This window comes from Sebastes umbrosus, chromosome 3 (genome assembly GCF_015220745.1).
Source record: "Sebastes umbrosus isolate fSebUmb1 chromosome 3, fSebUmb1.pri, whole genome shotgun sequence".
Lineage (NCBI taxonomy): Eukaryota > Metazoa > Chordata > Actinopteri > Perciformes > Sebastidae > Sebastes > Sebastes umbrosus.
Genome location: NC_051271.1, coordinates 14198801 through 14219627, shown reverse-complemented (window position 1 = coordinate 14219627; position 20827 = coordinate 14198801). Strand labels below are relative to the sequence as shown.

At 40.4% G+C, this 20827-nt stretch overlaps 1 protein-coding gene across 6 annotated transcripts in view; it reads right to left on the bottom strand.

Annotated features, from left to right (window-relative positions):
• ctnna2 (catenin (cadherin-associated protein), alpha 2) overlaps positions 1-20827 on the bottom strand; it is a 375732-nt gene that overhangs the window by 21151 nt on the left and 333754 nt on the right. For all 6 annotated transcript variants that reach the window (XM_037765878.1, XM_037765882.1, XM_037765879.1 and 3 more), the window contains 4 exons: positions 19704-19860; positions 19188-19388; positions 8175-8326; positions 3227-3340 (listed from right to left, as the gene is read on the bottom strand). In XM_037765878.1, coding sequence (XP_037621806.1) covers positions 3227-3340; positions 8175-8326; positions 19188-19388; positions 19704-19860 — 624 coding nt within the window. The remainder of the gene's footprint in view (positions 1-3226; positions 3341-8174; positions 8327-19187; positions 19389-19703; positions 19861-20827) is intronic.

Genomic DNA, 20827 nt, shown 5'->3' with positions numbered 1-20827 from the left:
CAAGGGTGGTTGGGGAGAGAGAGAGAGTGAGGGATTTGGTTGGTATTCAAATTCACTCTGAATGTGGTGTGACAAAAGAGAGAGAGAGAGTGTCAGAGAGGAAGAGAGAGAGAGAGAGAGGTTCTGAAACACAAAAGAAAGCTGCAGCACCGGGGTAAACACACGAGCCAATTGGGACGTCAGGGGAGCAGGAAGGCACTTGGTGAAGCCCCCCTCTCCCTCCTCCCCTGCTCTCTAGAATTCACTTATCCCTAAATCCCTTCCCCTACTTTACTGATAACAACAAGGAGCGGGCCTTGGGAGCTTAACATAGTGGCAAATCCGGCCGAGGGAGTGCTGTGCCAATACACTCTGCGACTCGGCTACGTCTGCAGGGATTAGAGCGCTTTCCGGGTTTCTTCACCGAGCGCGGCGTCTTGAAATGACTTTAATTTGTTTCATTTGAAATAAACTGCCCAGACACTCAGAGTTCAATTTTATGGATGACCTATCAACAGTGTTATCCAATCACTGTGTTAAGAGATGTTGGGTTTGTGTGTGTGTGTGTGTGTGTGTGTGTGCATTATCCGCGGTGTGTTATAGAAGGAGAGTTTGCGTCTGCATGTTCTAATAGAAAGAGACACTATGTACAGGACTCCTTCCCCCTGTGTGTTTTTCTGCCTTCTCATTATGCATGTTTGCTCTAATAAGTTAGCTTTACGCATAAGTATAATAGAAGTGACAAGTGGAGCACCACACAAGGCAAAGCACTGGGAAGAAAGGCTCCTGGGAACGCCCTGGACTTGATTTGATTTCTTTCTACACTGAGCAAGAGAGAGACGGCGAGATGGAGAAAGTGAGAGGGGAGACGTTACGCCTGTGTCCTGTGCACGATACCCGCACACTGGAGGGGCCTGGAGGGATCATGACTGTAAACCTCAGTGTGCTCGTGTCAGCTCCTACGGAGAAAATGGATTACACTTCCTCTTGTCTGTTTGAATAGAAACACAGAAGCACCCGTGTGCACTTGGCATGACCGTGAGAGGACGGCGAGCTTTATCCCGACACGACAGGCTGAGGCCGACCGGGCAGATCACCAGTGGTTTATGGCAAACACATCTTTTATGGATGTGCTTGCCTTCTGCGTGTGTAAATGTTTAGTCTCTGAGGGCATAACAGTGTCCATGAGTGGAAAAACAGGCACTATCAATTAACTGTGTGAGAGGCTCTGTCAGTATGCCAGATGTAAAGCACGCTGCACACGATAACGTGTACTAAATGTACAAATCATGTTTCATTTTGATTATTCGATTGCGAGCTCGAGCGCATAGCTTGCTAATTAAGGGTGCATGAACACTCATTACATTTAGCCACGTCACCCTTTAATACACCTTATATCACTTGTATTACAGCAACAAGTCATGACAAAGGGACATGCTGCGACTTCAAACTGTTCCCAAGACGAGCTGCCCACTCAAAGCACAGTTGAGTGCCAGGGAAACTAGTTTTGTGCTGTGAAGCTCCCTTGTGTGGCAGCGCTAGTGCATCTAAGCTCAGATGGCCCCGCAACGGTACGCTGCGGGAGCCTTAGTGGGAGTATACATACAACAAACTCACAGCACTTCACACCCCGGACCTCCTGCAGGCATCCTGGAGATGCTATTGTGCTCCCAAAGCAAGGGTCTGTTCAGATTTGACAAATGTTAAACTTTTATGAGTTGTCTCTTAGTTCTGCAGTTGAGTTGTGTGATTAATAAAATGATTGGCTACAAAAGAGTGCTGCGAAATTAAATCAGATCCAAATGGCGCTTTATCAATAAGATTTTCGTTAACACTTTGTTTTACAGGTCTGTAAATTTCACGGTAATTAGGTGATAATTAGCAAGTAACCTATTTGAAATTTCTTTGGAATTACAGCCAAATTACCCCAATATTTACCTCAACATTTATTGAAAATTACTTTATTATAAACATTATTTAATAAATATATTCCCTTATTTCCCAATAGCTGGCAATTAATTTAATACATTTCCAGGAAAAGAATACAAAGTTCTTTGACATGCTTTATTTCCATGTCTGCTGATAAATAGATAATAATTAGCAAATAACTTCTTTGAAATTTCTTAGAAAAACTCCCTGAATCATTACATTAGCTACCAGGTTACATTTGTGTAGACAATAAGTTGCACAATGGTGAGGTTTTTGCCTGATCAGAAGTGTCTTCCATTAGTTTTGGTTTTCCACCTCCGATGATTTATTTAAAAGTAATTTTTGATCAATTTTGAGGTAAATTTTGGGGTAATTTGGCAGTAATTCCAAAGAAATTTTAATTTTTTACTTCCTAATTACCTTGAAATTTGCAAACCTGTAAAATGAAGTGTTACCATTTATTTTTTATTTGTTATTTCATTTTTTTCTCTATGCCCATCTTGCAACCCCTGGAAATTGTTTGACGACCACCTTGGTGGTCCTGACCCCCAGGTTGAGAACCACCGGTATAGTATACATTACGCAACAATAAGCTGCTGTCTGGGTTTCATTTATTCTTCCCTTCTTTGTGCATTACCCCCCTGTGTGTGCAGACTGTGTAGAGACTCCGGCGGTATAATACAGGCCTGTGCCATGGGGAGAGGCACCGGGCCAAGTCATACTCCTGCCATCCACAATCCATTCAACATGCGACACACCACGAGAGCCTCTGTGTTGCTGGAAGGGAGCAAGCACTGATACCCTCTTAATGTTTTTTAAGCCGGGCCCAAGTGAAAAATTGCTAATGTGCAACAAAGCCCAGACCCTGGTGATCGCGACTGAAACCTTGGCACAGAACTATACTGTATTTTGTGTTTTGTCTGGCATCTGAAGGGAATTCGGTAATTACTTCTCTGTTTGTGATTGCAATTTTACACCTGCCGCCCCCCCGAACCGTGTTTATTTAAAATAATCCCGCTTGTTCGGATCATTTAAATGGACTTTCATGCTATGTAAGTGGAACTAGTTGGATGAATGGATTCCAGTATGGTCAGGGAACAGGGGTGGGTGTTCAGGTGGGATGCAGCGCAACTTGCACCTCAGCCTACAACTGAAGCAACACCACAGTCACTTATATGATGAATTTGGGCATGTTGCACAGCCTTTACCCAAACTAAATTACATGTTGTCTTTTTCGACATCTTTTTCATGTCAGGCTCCATGTCTGAGGCACATTCAGGAAGTTCTCAGCACAGTGGGGAGGTGAACATCCACTCACCCGAGCACTCTGTCCGGCAATGAGCTGGTCATCTTCGGTCTGGACACTAGTCCTGCTGCGAGTATCATAGTCCTCCTGTTCAAAGTCAGAGTCATCTTCCAGCTCCTCTGGAGTCTATGAGAAAAACAAAGACAAACAAACAGTTCAGAGAGAGAGAGAGAAACTGGAAAAATAAATAAATCATACAACTCCTAAATTGACAGTTGAAAAGAGCGACTTTGACTTCATGCCGCATTGTGTGGGAATCTAGAGTAACATACAGCATATGTTCCTGTGTTGTCGTCCGGTATACATTGCCTCATCTGGAATCTCAGCTCAAACCAAACTCAGCATATGACGGACAGAGATGTAAAGTCTTCATCATCTGGCTAACACACCTCCTTCCCTCACCTACACTCTTCTGTCAAATTAAATTACAAATGGGTGACACTCTTTGAAAATGCAGAAATGTGGAATTATAGGTATTTTTTCAAATTAACAGCATTAATGCATTAGCTTTGGTGGAAAGTGGCAGTTTTCAGTGCTTTTTAACACAGAAATCATCAAGCAAACAATGTGATGAAATGTAGAGGTATACATGGCAACAATTACAAAACAGAAAAATTAAGATGTGAATTCACAGGTCCCATTTTTAAAACACCTGCACCAGCAACTGTAGTTCCATACACATTGCCATTAAGTAAGAGGATGCCAAAAAAGCATTGTCAAGTTTTAGTGAATTAAAGGGGCTGACTGTAATTTGTTTACACTGGAAAGAGACGGTGCAGGCAGAGTATTTAGGGATGCTTTTCTGTATTTGGTCACCAGGCTAGTGTTATTTGCAGAAATATCTGTTAATAAATTGCTTGAAACCTTGAAAACATTTAATTTAGTTTGAAGCTACGACTCAAAGATTAGAGAATTTTTTTGTTCTCCGTCAACGTTGGTGTTGTTGCTTTCAAGAGCCATAAATGCAAAGTTATAAATGAGTAAAATATTTTTTAATCTGAGGGTTTGTAGTAAAACAGAGTTTGTAGTAAAACGTTCACGCTAAAGCGAAATCTGCTCAACAGGACTATATCTTTAATTAAGAGGAAGCCCCTTAAATGTAACAAAAAGTCTGCTGTATTGCTTTTTATCTGTGTACATTAATATTTGCAGTTTGTCTCTCCACAATAATCGTATGTTTATTTAGAGTCTTTGAAGAGCTATCATTAAACATTGCTGTGTGGCCCTTGTAATTGCTTAATGTTATTCTTTTAAAGTAATGACAGTCCTTTGATTCATCTTGTTTTTATTTCAAAAGAAAAAAAAAAATCATCTGAATCACAAGTGTCATGTAATGAAGGAAATTACTCCACCATACGAAATAATTGGAAAAAGCATCGGGAGCACGAGCAGTTAGTGGGAAAATTACAATTTAATTGAATTTTTTATTTTTTTTGCATTTAAAAGTGAGAGACTAAATGATAAATAAGCACTAATTAAGATTAGCGGGTTAGCTAGCTAACTTCAACACGGGCTTGTTGATCTCATGAAGCCGGCTCACTCTTTTTATACTGGGCTACATCACCATGGTAACCAATGCTGGATGGTTTACCTGCTGCTGCAGAACAGACTGTGAGATCAAAACATGTATATGTGTAAAGTCATCATTCCTAAATGATGCTGACATTTAGAAAAGGTCCTGCATTCACAGCGCTGTCACAGTTATCCTTGTGAAGACAGTTATTCTATTTATATCCTGCCTCTCCATGATGATTAATTGTGTCAGAGATATAATTACTGTTTCACATAAAACTAGTGCCCACACTGGCTTTAAAGCAGGACTTCTACCAAACAAAATGTTGCTAGTAGACCAAAACCGATGGCAATAATTCATTCAATTTAGTGCATTCTGGCGTAGGCTAGTTTGTGATGAATGTCCTTCATAGTGTTCCCAACAGTGGTTGATCCAGTGTGACTCTTTGAATAGAACATCCTGTAATGGACTCATTGAATATTTTTTTTTATATATACAGTATAGTTGGATTTATTTGGTTATTTGAATGATTGCTTTTTTTGTTTGGCTTTACTAGTTATGTGCCTGTGTTCCTATTGAATCCCACTAAATCAAAACTATTTTTGATTTGATTTTTCTGACCTAATTTTCCCCATGGGAAATAAATAAATGTCAAATTTAAACACACTTGACAACCCTTCCTCTCTTCATGTGAATGCATTTATAGCTGGATCACAAAATCCAAGGTAATAGAACCAGCTGTGTGAGAGCTGTCGTTCATTTTAATGGGGCCACTGGGTTGGCACAGTGCAGGTGTAGACACAGAGGGCAAAAAAAACACAATGTTGTTCAGCAAAATACGTACCCAGTAGATTGCTTTGTTATTGTAATTTTGGTGTTAACCTCATGATCAACGAAACAGAGGATACAATTATTGCTATTGTGTTGATTGTCAAAACTTGTCTCATAGAGCAACGTGTCCTCATACAACGGTTCGTATGATATCTTACAAAACGTTATTCCTCATTTTTCGTGTGTCAATTTCCACTCCAGTCTTTTCAAAATAAACTTCCGTCTTCCGTGCTTTAGGAAAAGATCGTGGTTTGGATTAAAATAACTTCGGAAGTGGCGTAACTTAAGTACTGAAGTTACGTGACAAATAAATCATTGACTTCTAGTTTCACACAAACAATTGTCTCCTGGGCAAAAGTCTGGTGTTTTTTTGACCGACACATCCACCCCGACCTCCTCCCTTCGCGTTGTTTGTCGCTTTTTATATGTCCTGGTTCATAATCACGTGGATCACATATAAATTGATTTTTTGGTATATATATGAATCACAGTGCATTCATTTTCGTAGATATAGCTACGAACGGTGTATGAGAACAGCCTTCATGGTATTATAAAACACTGTGCAGTGTTATGGCATCTGATGAGCCTTTAAACTCAAGGATCTATTATTAAAGCCAGCCTTTCTTGGATTGCATCTCATCGTCTCACTGGGACCTGAGACAACATGCCCCCATCAAGGCGCCCCTCTTGCATTTCTGTAATGCAGTGCTACTTTAGCTCTGAACTTCCAGCAAAAGTTGAACTCTCTGCTTGAGACCGGCTGTACTGTAGGTCAGTTTGTTGGGAATAGCAGAGAGAGTAAACACCGGATATATATTCAGTTGCCAGTCTCCAACCACGGTTCAGTTTTATACACGTTCCATTGTACTTGCTACTCCATTGCACTATTCTGCTCTCTCACTCTTTGTGTGTGTGTGTGTGTGTGTGTGTGTACGTGGGTACATAAAGGCCAGGACAAAACTATGTTTTCGAGAACTTTCATTATGACTTTACACTCTTCTCAAGACCTGCCTCCATTTTTAAACACTGTGGAGAATTGATTTCTTAATCCATCGACTGCTCATAAGATCTGTGCTGTAAAAATTCTAAAGGAGCCATTACTCGGCTTAAGTGGGAGAAAAATAACACGGGCGCTTAAAAAGGCGCGCACAAAAAAAACTATTACACGTGGCACCAACATTTTGCTATCTATATGATAGAGTTAGACAACAGAGAAGGCAAGGATCTTCCAAGTTGTTTCCGCAGAAAGTAATTGAACTTGGATGGGATTATGAAGCCAGCTGGTCCCGGGCAGTTCAAAGCTGCCTGTTTTACATTATTTACTAACATCAAATTATTTTCCATAATTAGATTTTTTCCAGAGCTGCACTGGGAAACCTTCCAGCCTGCATAAAGTTGAATAAATGAATTACATGGTGAAGAGAGAGAAGGGCCAGTTCGGGTGAAAAATGCAGATACTGTAACATCAGAGTGAGGATGTGAGGCGGTAGAGCTGCTGGTGTCATGTTGTTATGCAGCATTTTTTTTTGTAATGACATGCTGTAAAATGTTCTGCCAGCATTATAAAACAGATCATGTGACAGGTGTGACATCTCAAAGGGGAATTCAACTGAATTTTAGATTTCAATTATGTTCGTCTTCATCCTTAGGGCAGATATATTTTTGTCATCGTCAGTAGCAGTTTGCTCTAATAATGTACCACAGATGTGTAGCTAGAATTAGAGTCGGTGAAGGTGACAACTTTGTCTCGAAAGTCCTGGGGATGAATCCAGTGACTCAGGAAATGATTAATTAGAGGGTAAAAACGACAATAATATATGGACTGAAGTGATTGTAGATTGCAAAATTTTTTTAATCAAATATGCTTAAAGCTGCAGTGGGTACACATGGATGAAATATGATTCAAAAAAGTTATTTTTTATAAAACGGTCGCTATATCCTGACAGTAGTACATGAAACAGGTAATCTGAAAAAAGTCATGTGCCTCTGTGTCCTTTGGTGTCCTCCGGTGCTCCTAATGGCATCTGCAAGATTTCCCAGACTGGAGGAAAACAGCCGGACAGTAACAGAATATTAAATCATATTTGATCAGCGCTCCTTAGTTTGACCGTTGAATTGGAATTCGCGAGTGATTGACATCTGCCTCCATTGAATGAACAGCCAACAGGAACGCTCTATCTCTGAAATGACCTGTGATTGGTCAAAGTCTCCCATCACGGGCTAGATAGATTTTTTAAAGCCTGAAAACAGAGCCATGAGGAGGTGCAGAAGTCTAGTTTTCTCTCAGAGCACTTGAATTACAATATGCTGAAAGGTTTATTTTGGAATTTTTGCCCAATGATGCCAAAAATATTCTGTCTACTGCAGGTTTAATACAGACTCATTGACTCATTGACTTCAGCAACACTGGGAAATAAACTATTCAGATGTGTTCTTTAACAAAATACCCATTCAAATGTTTTAAATATATGGAGGAAGGCAGAAATAAATTACTGCACTTGGTCTTGGTCAGCATTTCCAAACACATTCATTTCTGTCGAACTCTTGCTGAGCATTCAAACCATTTCAGAGTATTTCAGTGAGTGTTTTCCTTTTCTTAGGAGGTAAAGGACATACCCTTATCATGAGGACAGCTTTCCTGATGTCACGGACGCCGTCGTAGACCAAACGGGACGCGTCGATGAACTCATTCTCCTCAAAGGCCTGTGGAGGGTTCGTACTCAGTGCCTCGATAGCAACCTCCACTTGTTCAGCAAAACGGGGCATGACTGCAGGGAGAAATAGGTAAGGGAGGGAGAGAGAGAGAGAGAGGGAGAGCAAAAGAAAGATATGAGAATCAGTGTATCACATGTGTTAGTAATCTTTCAGAATGGGTGCAAGCTTATCAATTTGAAAAAAAATGGCATGGTGAAGGCAAGATTAGTGTGTAGTTTCTCTAGTTGAGGCCATGATCACAACCTTTTCATCTCAAATTTCCCTGCGTCAGTCTCTGCTCACTTGTGCACTTCAGGAGAAGGCGAGATGTCACCGCTAAACCGCTGTGTATGCGACAATATGCCGTTCGCGCGTTGCACGCCAATTAGCTATTTCACCTCGGCTTACCCAGCAGGAAGATTGGCCCGTCTGTCACAGATCTGTTAGTGTGTACACTGGCGTTTGGCATGTGGAAGTGTGTGTGTAACCTGCGAGAAGATGTACAAGGACGCTAACGTGCAAGCTCAGCCTGTCAAATCACAATGAAGGGAAACAAATTCATCAAAGTCCTTTGAGCCGAACAAAAGCCAAGCAACAAAAGAAAAGTCCCTATTGACCATAAAAATGGTTGGTTTTGTTGTCAGTATCAATTGGCCAGACCCGATGGAAGAGCTTTATGCTCTTTGTGTTTTCAAATGAATTGTGCTGCTGAATGTGAAAAGATATTATTAAATATTCACGAATACGGACTGAATGTTTGAATATTTAGCAGGCTACCTTTCTACGTAATCTCCTGTTGAGTCACAATAATTGAATGCAGAGTTTCATAATGTGTTTTTTTTTGGGACTCTGTGCTGTCGCGAATTATCATAACAAAAAGCTATGGTTTACCTGGACGGAGAGTCGTCATCCAGAGAAGGTCATTCTTCATATAGCTACTGTACTTTATTATCAATGGAGGGTTTTTCAAACACCACAAATGCCTATAACTCCACCAATACTTGTGACTGTGCTGCAAGGCCACAACTCTAAAGATATTTTCTATGAGTTAATAATAATAAATATTTAGAAATTATTTAAATATAAGAAGAGAGACAAAATAAAGAGAAAGACAAAGTTTTTTTTTATATGTTAGACAAAGATGTCCTGGCTGCGTTTGAAATAATCTGCAACAAATACGTATACATAAAGAGTGGATTTCTGAAGAGCAGATACTTGGACTGATTTAAGACAACCCCCTTTTGAGAGGAGAAGACAGGTCTAATGAGGACAGACGGATAGGAAAAAGAAAAACAGGGGGAAAGACAAATAAAGTATGGCAGCTTGGCTGGTGTGCCTCCACCAGAAAGCCAACTGTGTGATTTTATTATCATTCTCCACACTTCCCTCCTCTCTTACATGCGGAGTGAACTAAATCAATTAGCCAGCTTGCACTAAAGGTGTATCTGCAGTATACTTATTTGTCTGATATAAAACATAAGCTATATTTCACCCAACATAAAAGGCACTACAAGAAAGACTCTCCTTTTTTCTTTTCATTTTTAATTCAGTTTAATCCACTTACTGCAGAAGCGTAAAATAGGCTTTTGGGAATTGCTGGGAAGGCGTTTTAAATAGAAATATTTAAATGTTCTCCAAGCTCTTAATGAGCAAAGTTGCTGATGGTAAGGAGCAATTTCACTCATTCCAGTTGAAAAATGATGAAGGGAATTAAATGTGACCATGTAGGAATGGATTTTTTTCACCCCCTAGGCTTAAGCATAGTTTAAGTGAGAAGTTATGGAAGTACAATGAACGCTTAAAAACCTCACAGCAGAGATGGCGTGCCCCAGCGAGGTGTTTAAAAAGCTCCCAACACCACAAACGGCACACTGTTTGATGCCTAAACCTCAATTTTGCATGAAGACAGCTCAATTTAGGCAACTCTTTACAAAAGTTAAAATCAAAAGCAATACAAACAAACAAAATATACAAACAAAACACGCACTAAATCATCAAGTACAACTGTAAACCTAAAATTGGATGTTTGATTTGTATTGTTTTTGGAGGATACAGTTTAAACGCCTACGTTACAATGACATGTTGATTCTTTTAAAATGATACAGAATTAAAGGGATCCATGAAGACATTGCATATTACAAAGTATTATATTACTTATATCACTTTATTATAATTATAAATATACTACATTACTACTATATTGTTATTCTTGCATTTTTATGTTATAATTTATGCTCTATTATGGTATTTTTCCATATGTATTTCATAGTATTGTATTTGTAGTGCATAGTGTGTACATATTACATATACTGCATATATTATATATATATAATATTGTATACATGAATAAGGATCATTTGATTACTTAAATGTGGAAGCAGTTGCTCTTAGTGATGAACCCACAGATATTTATCACCCCTAACTGTGATTCCCCTCAGCCCATTGTTTCTGTTGTATGGCCCGCAATTTAACAGTTCGTTACGTTACTTGTTTTATCAAAAAAATAATCTAGCTGAAAATTTGGGCTGACACTTCCCTCTGGAGTTGGTGGAGACCAAAACCAGAGCCACAGTAAAAGGAGAGTGAATACAAATAAATACATTCAACACCAATACTATTTGTAATGATAGTCCGCAGAAGTCCATGTAGGGAGGAGGTCGGTGTTATGGACGGGTCAAACAAACACAAACACAGGACTTTCACCCAGTGAAAAACAAAAGTCAACGTTCACTTATTTTAAAGAGGACCTATTATGCTCATTTTCAGGTTCATACTTGTCTTTTGGGTTTCTACTAGAACATGTTGACATGCTTTAATGTTCAAAGAAACACTTTATTTTTCTCATTCCTGCTGTGCTGCAGCACTCTGTATGAAACGCTCTGTTTCAGCTCCTTTGAGGGTGTGCAGGTTTTTATGTAAATGTGTTATTTTGTGACATCACCGCGTTACGGAAGAAAAGGCGGGACTTCAATCAAGGCATTTCAGACAGTTCAGGAGCAGTGTTTCTGTGGGGGAGAGTAACTCCATTTGGTGTGGACTTTGGGCCTTGTAACTTTGCAGACCTTTTACATGCACAAAAAAACTATATATCACACTAAAGGAAAGGGAAAAAGCACAAAAGCATAATAGGTCCTCTTTAATTTATGTCCGTAACTTAAAGTAAATAAGACAGCAAATGTAGTCATTTTAAGACAAACCATGATATTTTTTCACTAAACCTAACCAAGTCGTTTTGTTGCGTTTTTTTAGATTTGTTTCAATTTTTTAAAGTTAATCACATGTTTAAAACTTCAACTACAAACTGGGAGAAAAAATATGTTTCCCTCTAAAGTACTTTTGTAGGAGACAGGGTTGTCCAAGGCATTGTAATATATGGTATAAAGCTCATCTCTTTTTCTTACGTCTCAGCATGTCTCTGCAGTTCTAACATGTGAGCTTCCACCCTGGGATCAATGAAGTCTTAACTTAAAACTATGCATGAGAGGATTTTTACATTTGGTATAACATGTAATCTTCAGAATGTCTTTCATTTCAATGTTCCATGAATAGAAAAACAGCTTCAGAGACTCTTGGTCTCACCGCATAATACATGTATATGTAACACTGATATATATGTGAAAATGTTTTACATCAAACGTTAAAGCAACTTAAGCAGAAATCTGAGAGAACATTGAAAGTTATGAGATGAAGACTTTGGTGCTCCTGCTGCTTACTGCTCTGCTCTGCTCTGCTACACTTGGTTAGAATGTTTCACCTACCTCATCATACTTCACTGCTCTTCTCATAGCAATTTCCTCATCAGCACTGTAACTCCCACCTCTATTTACGCACAGATTAAGAGGCCCCACCTCCTCTCCTTGCAAACTATGAGTTTGCCATCTGCTTCCCATTCTGGCTAAAACCTCTCTTCCCATCATTATAACAACGGATACAAATGTACTCGCCCAAGTGTCTCACCCGTCCAGTCCCCTTAAGTACAAACTGATTCATTGATGTCACTAACAAAGTATCCTGATTAAAGATTTTAAAATAAATTATGGTGAGTTGCTTTTAGTCGGGCCAGCCACACAGTCTGGTCTTCAGAGCTATTATCTTCAAAGTAGACAGTGTGAAGTGTCTTTACTTCTCTCCCTCAGTCTCGGGTGCACTTCTTTTTAGTGCACTTGATCCACTGATTTACAGCTATGACATGTGGGTGGCAGTGTATGCATGTGTGTTATTACTCACTGCAAAAGCCTGGCTAAATCCCATTTACTGTGCCCCGATGTAATAGCAAGGAGCAACGCCACCCTGCTTCTCTAAATGGCACACTGACTTAGGCCATATATCAGTTTTTTAATCTACCCTCTCTGGGCACCACATTAATGATCGACTTTAAAATTTGTCCCTTTTTTTGAGGAGAAGATTAGTTTAAACACAGGGAGTTAGTGGGCAGAAAAGTGTCTTGGGGAAGAAGGAGGGAGAGGGGGAAAAGAGAGAGAAGCCATAACCACTTTCCCATTAGGCTATTGATTTTTCTCCCTCTCAAGGACACGCTTCAATCCCGGGCCCATGTGTGGACTGTCTGTCAGGAATCTATGGCTCAGCTTTACACCCAAGAGTTGTGTGCCTTGGCTGCCTGTGTTTGGCCCGGCCGTAAATCTGACCACACTCGATATGAGGACGAGGGATGGGCAAATTGAGACAAGGTCAAAGGGCGGGTAGTTGTGATAAGCGTCCTGTGTTGATGTGGCAGCTGTCAGAAAGACGGGCAAGTGGCTGCGATTGGCCGCGGGCATAAACACAGGGGCAATCAAATAAAAACACAAACAGCCGACTCACACATACACTCAGGCACCCAGAATAAATGTTTTACACATGCACACCACTGAGAAACGGAAAAAAGGGGGACCACATCAATGAATTCCACTAAAATCCCCGCTCAAATCGTTTAGTGAAATCCTTGTTGACAGCTATTGATTCTTTGGTGGAGTCTAGTTAATTGGACTCAGTACCCTCTAAAAAGTGTGTGGCCCTATATCCTTTTTCTTTGTTCAGCAACACTTAATCATCTTTCCCCCAGCTATAGATTTCTCCTTGACTGTGTTCAAATCCATAGACATCAGGTCTGTGAGGACCGAGGGGGAGAGGGAGGCAAAAGTTCACAAGGATCAATAAGTGCTTTATGGTCCAGATCAGATGTGCATGGTAGCCCCTAAAAAAACCCAACTACCACCACTAAGAGGGAAACAGGAAGGGGAAACACAACAGCTCTTCATCAAAGAGAAATATGGAGCCAATGAAACGCTGGTCTAACACGGTTGCCGGTTCCCCGCCTTAACATCTCAATTAGTGGCCACAATCGAGAGGACACGAGGCCTCGTTAAAGTTTAAGACTGGAGTCCTCCCTCAGGCCATGCAGCCAGCGAGACTTGCCCATTTGCTGCTTCTGTATCGACTGTATCATCTTAGCCCTTACCTTACAGGGTAACTTTGGTATTTTTTCAACCTGGACCCTATTTTCCCATATTTTAACTGACTAATGGGGACAACAATTTCTGAAATTGGTCCAGTATTGAGGGCGAGTGCAGCCACAAAACCAGCTGCGAACGCAAGAGAGCAGCGTCAGTGTAACATTACCTTCACCAAAAGTGCTTGTTTTTGCTGCTAACAGGCTCAGATTGTTATTATAAGTGTCCGACAACATTTTAGTCACGTAGTAGTAGAGGGCAGCTGCTCACAGGCTGCAGTATGGTGCTATTGGGGCAAGCTGGCACCATCATTAACTCCACTAAAAGTGTTTGTTTTTGCCATGACAGGCTCTGATTGTTTTTATAAGTGTCTTTTATAACTTGCTCAAGGAGATGTCTCGTTGTGAAATCTGGCGAGGTTGCTGAAGACAACGGTGGAATAGTGGAATACATCCATGGTGGAAACGCGAGTGCCAGCCGGGCAGAGTTTGTTATGTTGGAGTACAGAAAGCGTAGCTTCGAGTTATATAAAAGAATTTCAGTGTCATGGCTGAATATTTAGATGATTTCTACAAAGTAGAGGAGGTCTTTGAATTTGATGACCGCCCGAATTTAGTTGAGTATACGGACATTCAGAGTTCACAATGAGACTTCTCCTTGAGTGGGACTTAGACAGAATAACTACCAGACCAGATCAAGTGAAAGGTAAGAAAAACCTTTTATTTCTCTGTAGGGTCCTTTCCATAATGTTGTATAGACACTTATAATAACTATCTGAGCCTTTCAGTAGCAAAAAAAACAAGCACTTTTAGTGGATGTAGTGTTAAATTGACGCTGCTCACTTGCCCTCGCAGCTCGTTTCGTGAATGCCGGTTAAAGTGTTCTCCTCAATACTGGACCAATTTCAGAAATTGTTGTCTCCATTAGTCAGTTAGACACAAAAACATTGGAAAATAGGGTCCAGGTTGAAAAACACTCAAGTTACCCTTTAAGGTGAAGTCAATTGCATGCTAGGTTTCCTGCTTTGGCCTACAGCCCTATAGGCAGTTCCATAGGCAGCTTCAGTTTTATTTGAGCATGGAACTGGCTTATGACTAAATCACAAGCTAACACATATTCACAAATTAATGTTGGCATGCTGCAAATTTTCAAAATTCTTTGGTAAAAGTTGCACAAATGACAACCTGCTCCACCTATAGGAGAGCAAAGTAGTAGCAACGGTTTAGATCTGCAACTGCAGAGATAGTAATGTTGCCACAAACAGGCAGAGAAAGTCATAGCTGCTGAAGTCTCCAATGAACAGATGTGTGAATTATTTCACTCGCATTAGAGTCTGTAGTTGAAATATTCAGCACCAAAGACAGAAGTCAAACCACATTGGTGATTTTCTGGTTGACCTCTGCGTCCCAGCGCCCCTGTTCTTTTTCTTTGGACATAAAAAAACAGACAGTGAAACAGAGAACAGTGTGAACTCTGTACTTCCCAGTATTCAGTGGAAAGCTGCTCCATTTAACACTCAAGTCTTGCATTTTGCAGGTTTCAATATAAAATATAAAACATCAAATACACACATATGAAGAGCCGCTGTGTGTAAATTTGCTGAAGCGATTACTTTCCTATAGATGGAGCACATCAGCATGTCAACATCTGTATGTCTAAACTGTTGCAACTATTACTTTTCTTGTGGACAAGGTAGTAAAAGATTGGACTGAAACAGCAGGTAGCTGCAGTATTGGCTGTGCCTGGTTTCAGATTGTTTTTTTGCATTAGTGGCACTTTGCATTATTATTATTAACTCAGGGAAAATGTAGTCACACTGTCCTCAATTAGAGATGAGACCAAAATATTGTGGCATATGTTTCTATACGTGTCAATGTTGCCAACAGTGAAGTTACAGGTTTCAGTATTGCAATATTGTAATGAGTAGGTGGTTGAACTATCAGCAATCAATCATATTATTCTAGAGGGAGTTTTTCATGTAAAACCTCATTCTGTAAAGTTATAACGTTATAAAGTTCACATTTTCTGAAATGTAGTGAAGTTAAAGTATAGTCACATAAAAAAGAAATGTTCCAGTAAAATGATACTACTGCTGCACAATTAATTAATCCAAATTTTACAAATGGCAATTTTCAAATCGCAGGAGACGCGATACCATAATCATTTTAATATGTTTTTCAATGAAAATGAGAATAATTGTGAAATTACAATTTCCTCTAATATCGCAAATCATTACATAATTGCAATATCATTGAAAATATTCGTATTTGGACATTTTTTCAAAATCGTTCAGCCCAAAATAATACTATCTTGAAATTGTACTCAGGTAAATGTTGCTTTCTGCCTCTGCTTATGAATAGGGTTGTGTTCTGTTAGCTAGGTTTATTGTATGGTATATTGTGTATCCAGTGTCTAACTAATGAACTTTCTTTTCCTCATTTCTCTTTTGTATTTGTATAAAGCATTAAGGTAGTGCGCTTCTCATTTTGAGCCATCATATTTCCATGATAATGTTAACTCTTAAATATCAAATACATGATAAAGAAAAATCAGTGGGGAATCAATATGATGCTGCAGCATCAACAGTTCTCCATCCGTTGGTCTCAGTAATGCTGACATAATGCTTCTGGGGACCTGCTGACTCTAGAAACAAGCTCCATCCTCCGCCGAGGATTAATAGAACAGCAGCACAATTATATAGTCTTCCTGTGTGACAGGGTTATGGTCATATGAAATTGACCTTAAGTGTCCACGAGATATTGCCACTGTACTGCATCAATTAATTACCCCAATCAATTAAACTAAATTATGCAATAATAGAACAGAATGTGCTTAAGATACCATATAACTAGACTAGCAACCACTCTGTGGAGGCTAATGGGGATCCAAAGAATAAAGAATAACTAGCACTATATGTAGTCCATTATGGCAGAGCTGAGCACCAGCAGACCGGCTCACACGTGACACACGTGATTCACCCAGTGCTGTTTGCGACTTATCAGCTAGTGAGGGGAGGGGTGACTGTGCCCCTCAATTATCCTGGCAGATGAAAGTAACGAGCAAAACAATAGATATCGCCTCGCTAAATGGGCTCTAATGGGAGAGATAGAAACCGGGGGAGGGATGGATGGGCGAGAATGGAGAAAAAAAAGAATGAGGACAGGGGGGCTATTGTAAAAGAGGGATTTGTGGTCCGACTTCACATTTGTGGATAGGTCATTTCTAAATTACTTGGTTCCTTTCATCCTGTCTCCTTTCATAATGGTGCATTTTTAAAGGCATTTGAGGAGCTATTTCACAAAGCAAAAATGTTTCTAAGGAAACTAAAGACACCAGACCCTTTCTTCTTTGCTAACATAGTACATTAAACAAGATTGCATTAATGACAAGAAACACTGACTTCTCAATCTCTGAACCACCTGTGTGAAATGAACGAATACTCTTTTCTACTGATACTTTTCTGAGTTTGTTGTGTACGCACTCTAACACAGAAAACAGCTCTAACCTTCTCCCGCTTACTCTGCTTTTAAATATTACTACTATAAACGCCAACCAAATGATCAAGTTGGAATATTTACAATCTTTTTTCTTGTAAACGAAGACATTTTATGTTTACATTCAGTGTTACTCACCAAAATGCTTTGTGTGTATGCTTGAGATTTAAAGGTGCAGTGTGTAGGATTTAGCAGCATCTAGTGCTGTGGTTGCAGATTGCAACCAACTGAGAACCCCTCCGCTCCCTCCTCCCTTTCCGAGACAGCGGTAACGTGAGCCGCTGGGTGCAAAACGGTGGTAACGCCGTTCAGCTCGCTCAGAGGCCATCCTTACCATAACAACACTACTTTAGGAGCAACGGAAGTCAGACGGCAGCTGGTGGTACCACGGTTTTACACTCGGCGGCTCACATTACCGCAGTTTCCCAAGTGCGTAGGAGAACTATGGTGGCCTTCAGGTAACGTAAAAATGTGAAAGTCTCTCTTTCGAGTCTTGAAGAGGACCCGCTCCCTATGTAGATCTGAAAGGCTCATTCTAAGCCAACAAAAGCACAACCATTCTTATTTTCAGGTGATTATACACTAATGAAAACATAGTTATCAATATTATATTCCACCTCTGCTAATAGATCCCCCTAAATGTTACACACTGTCCTTTAAGAAATGTGTCGAGGGCATATTTTAAATCCTGCATTGTTAACATCCATGTTTGCTAGCTTGCAGTCTTCCCTACTTTTGCTGGTACAATGCAGCATATCTTGGCGTGTTACCGCTACCTGTAAATCAGCGGAATAGTGTGACTCCATTGCTAAGAATGTGTATCGCGTCACCCACGCATGTGAATGAGGTAAACAAAATGGGGACCCACTAAAAGAAAAAACAACTCCATAGTGCTTCTTGTGTGTGCTTGTGCATGTTCATGCATGTGAGTGTGTCCCACTGGCTAGTTCACGGCCGCCTCTCTGCATTGCTCTGCATTGCTCTGCATTGCTCCCATAAGGCAGTTACAACTGATAACGCCGTCCCAACCGACAGCACCGTTGGAAGTGTAACCCTCTGGTTCCCCCTATGGTTACCACTGTTAGCCCTGTCAGCATTGTTGCCGTTGTTTTCACTGTTAGCGCTGTTAGCACCGTTAGCTACGAGCCGCTGGCTCAACTGTCGCCATGTCCAGAGCTGTTGAGAGGCAATAGAAATGTTCCCAATCTCGCATTTAGCACCTTTAATATCCTGAAAGGATAATGAAGCATAAATGACTTTTCTTCCACTCAATAATAGCACATCCTATTGGTGGGCCCTGCGCTCTTGTGGTCTACGATGCCTTCTGCTTGAAAACTCGTAAAACTCTATAGCTATATAGTGTATATTCAGAGGTCATACTAAGCCAACGTGACGCTATTTCACTCACTTTCATTTCAACTCTAAAAGTTCACTCTTTACTCCCGACTGCGTCCTCATGCCCCATATACCGTGAAAAAGCATTAAGTCAAATTTGGGGGGAGCCAATCTTCACTTTAGGTGGGACTGAGACATGTCTGGTCTGCCCCAGGGCTAAACTCAGGTCTCCTGGAACGTGACGGACAAAAAAAAATAACAGACGAAAAATGGACGAGAGGCAAGAGTGGCAGAGGAGGGAACAGGTGGTGTCCAAGTTTTGTGTTAGAGCCAAGACACTGATCCAAACTGTGGGATATTGGGCATCCATGCAATTAAGGTGTGTTTGTAAGTCAATGACCAGACTGGGAAGCTAATGTAAGTGCTAGCGTGTGTTTTTGTGTGTGTGTGTGTGTGTGTGTGTGTGTGTGTGTGTGTGCGTGTGTGTGTTGCTACTCCTCATGAAAGTAGCTTAACTTGCCAAAAGGGTTGTAGCAGAGTGTTTGATGCAAGTGCAGTACAAGGGTGAAGGACGCTGTATTAATCTTCACAATACACTTTAATACATTAAACTGTGACTTCTTGTGCCACGCCAGCGTTGTGTACTGTGCACTAACCAGTCTCAGACAGGAGCTTGATGGACTCCAGCACACGCTCAGTGTAGACCCCGGGTTCGTAGTTTTCCATCTCAGCGTTAATGATGTGGACCACGCGAGCAGCTCGGCCCCGGATTGCTCCGGCGGTTCGGTCCAGAGTGTCCACATCTCCCTCTTGCAGAGCAATTACGCATTTGTTGACATCCTCAAGGATGTGGTTCTCTTTAGAGAAGACAAACAAGAACGACAGTGAATGGAAATGGAGGGACCCAAGGCTTTCTCTTCTTGAGAGAAATTATGTTCGGATTCATCACCAATTGTTCAAATGTTTCAATATTGTTGGCTGATGATTAATATCTTGCAAAGAGAAATGAATGTCATGATTCATGTTTCCCCTTGAATCAGAATGACTTGTTTATAAAATATATTATAATTAGAATACATTTCATCTAACCTTATTCATAAAAACTTCTTGAACTTGGAAGGTTCTCTTCTATTAGCCAATCATTGAAGAATTTGTGCTGTACTGTTTCATACCTGACACAGAAAGGAAGTCGTCCACAGAGGTGATGTCATCCACGGCCTCAGTCAGGATGCGCACCTGCTTCTCCCACTGGTCCTTGAAGACGTCCATGTTGTCCTGGGCCACCTTGCTTTGGGGACGGGCAGCCAGAGTGAGAGCAGCGTTGATAACCTGACATAGAAGAAAGGAACATTGTTACACAAGGTACGTAAAGAACAACACATACTGTATTATGTTAAAGGATAAGGCTGCCGTTATTATACATTTTTGTTATTGTCAACAAATCCCATGAAAACACCAAAACCAGGGTCGTGTCTAGAAGGTAACCCACATGTTGCGAAAACATGCCAAAACTCTTGTGAGACTCGCTGCCCAATGACTTATCTTTACCCTAACCATTCGAAGTCAATGCCTAACCATAACCCTTTGAGGTCAATGCCTAACCTTAACCATTAGAGGCCAATGCCTAACCTTATCCCTTCAAGGTCAAGGCCTAACCTTAACCATCTCGTGAGAGTTTCGCTACTTGGAGGTTATCTTCTAGACACAACCTAAAACCAGTGATAATCACGCATTAGTCCGTCACTATAAACTCTCTGACTTCCCAACCCTGTCTGTGGCTCTCAGCTCCATTCTTTCCTACTGAAGATGTGATTTTTTTAAAAACTCATCACAAATACATAGTTTAATTATAAAAATATGCTACATTATTTCATTTAACAGCTTGGCAAACGTTACTCAAATAAGAGTGAAAAGTGCATATGTTGGGGAATATTTTCAGCTTTCACGTTGGTGCTCTAGTGAGTATTTATGACAGCAGGGCGGTGTATGTGGGATTGACTCAAAAAACTACACTATCCATGTTCATCTCAATGAAGAAATTTATAGATTTTAGGTAAGAAGAGAGGTCTATATCTCATACAGAGGAATGAGCTATAGCAGGCTTTAGCTAGACGGACAGTACTTGTTTGTAGGATCAAATTGCTGGTTTTGGTCTTTTCATAGGATTTATTTACAATAAGACAAACATTAAATATCACCAGGCTTGTCCTGTAAACACAATTGTCAGTAACATATGTTGTGTTGTCCAGAACAACCCATGGATGTATTAAAACAAAGTACCATTTCTTACAGCTTA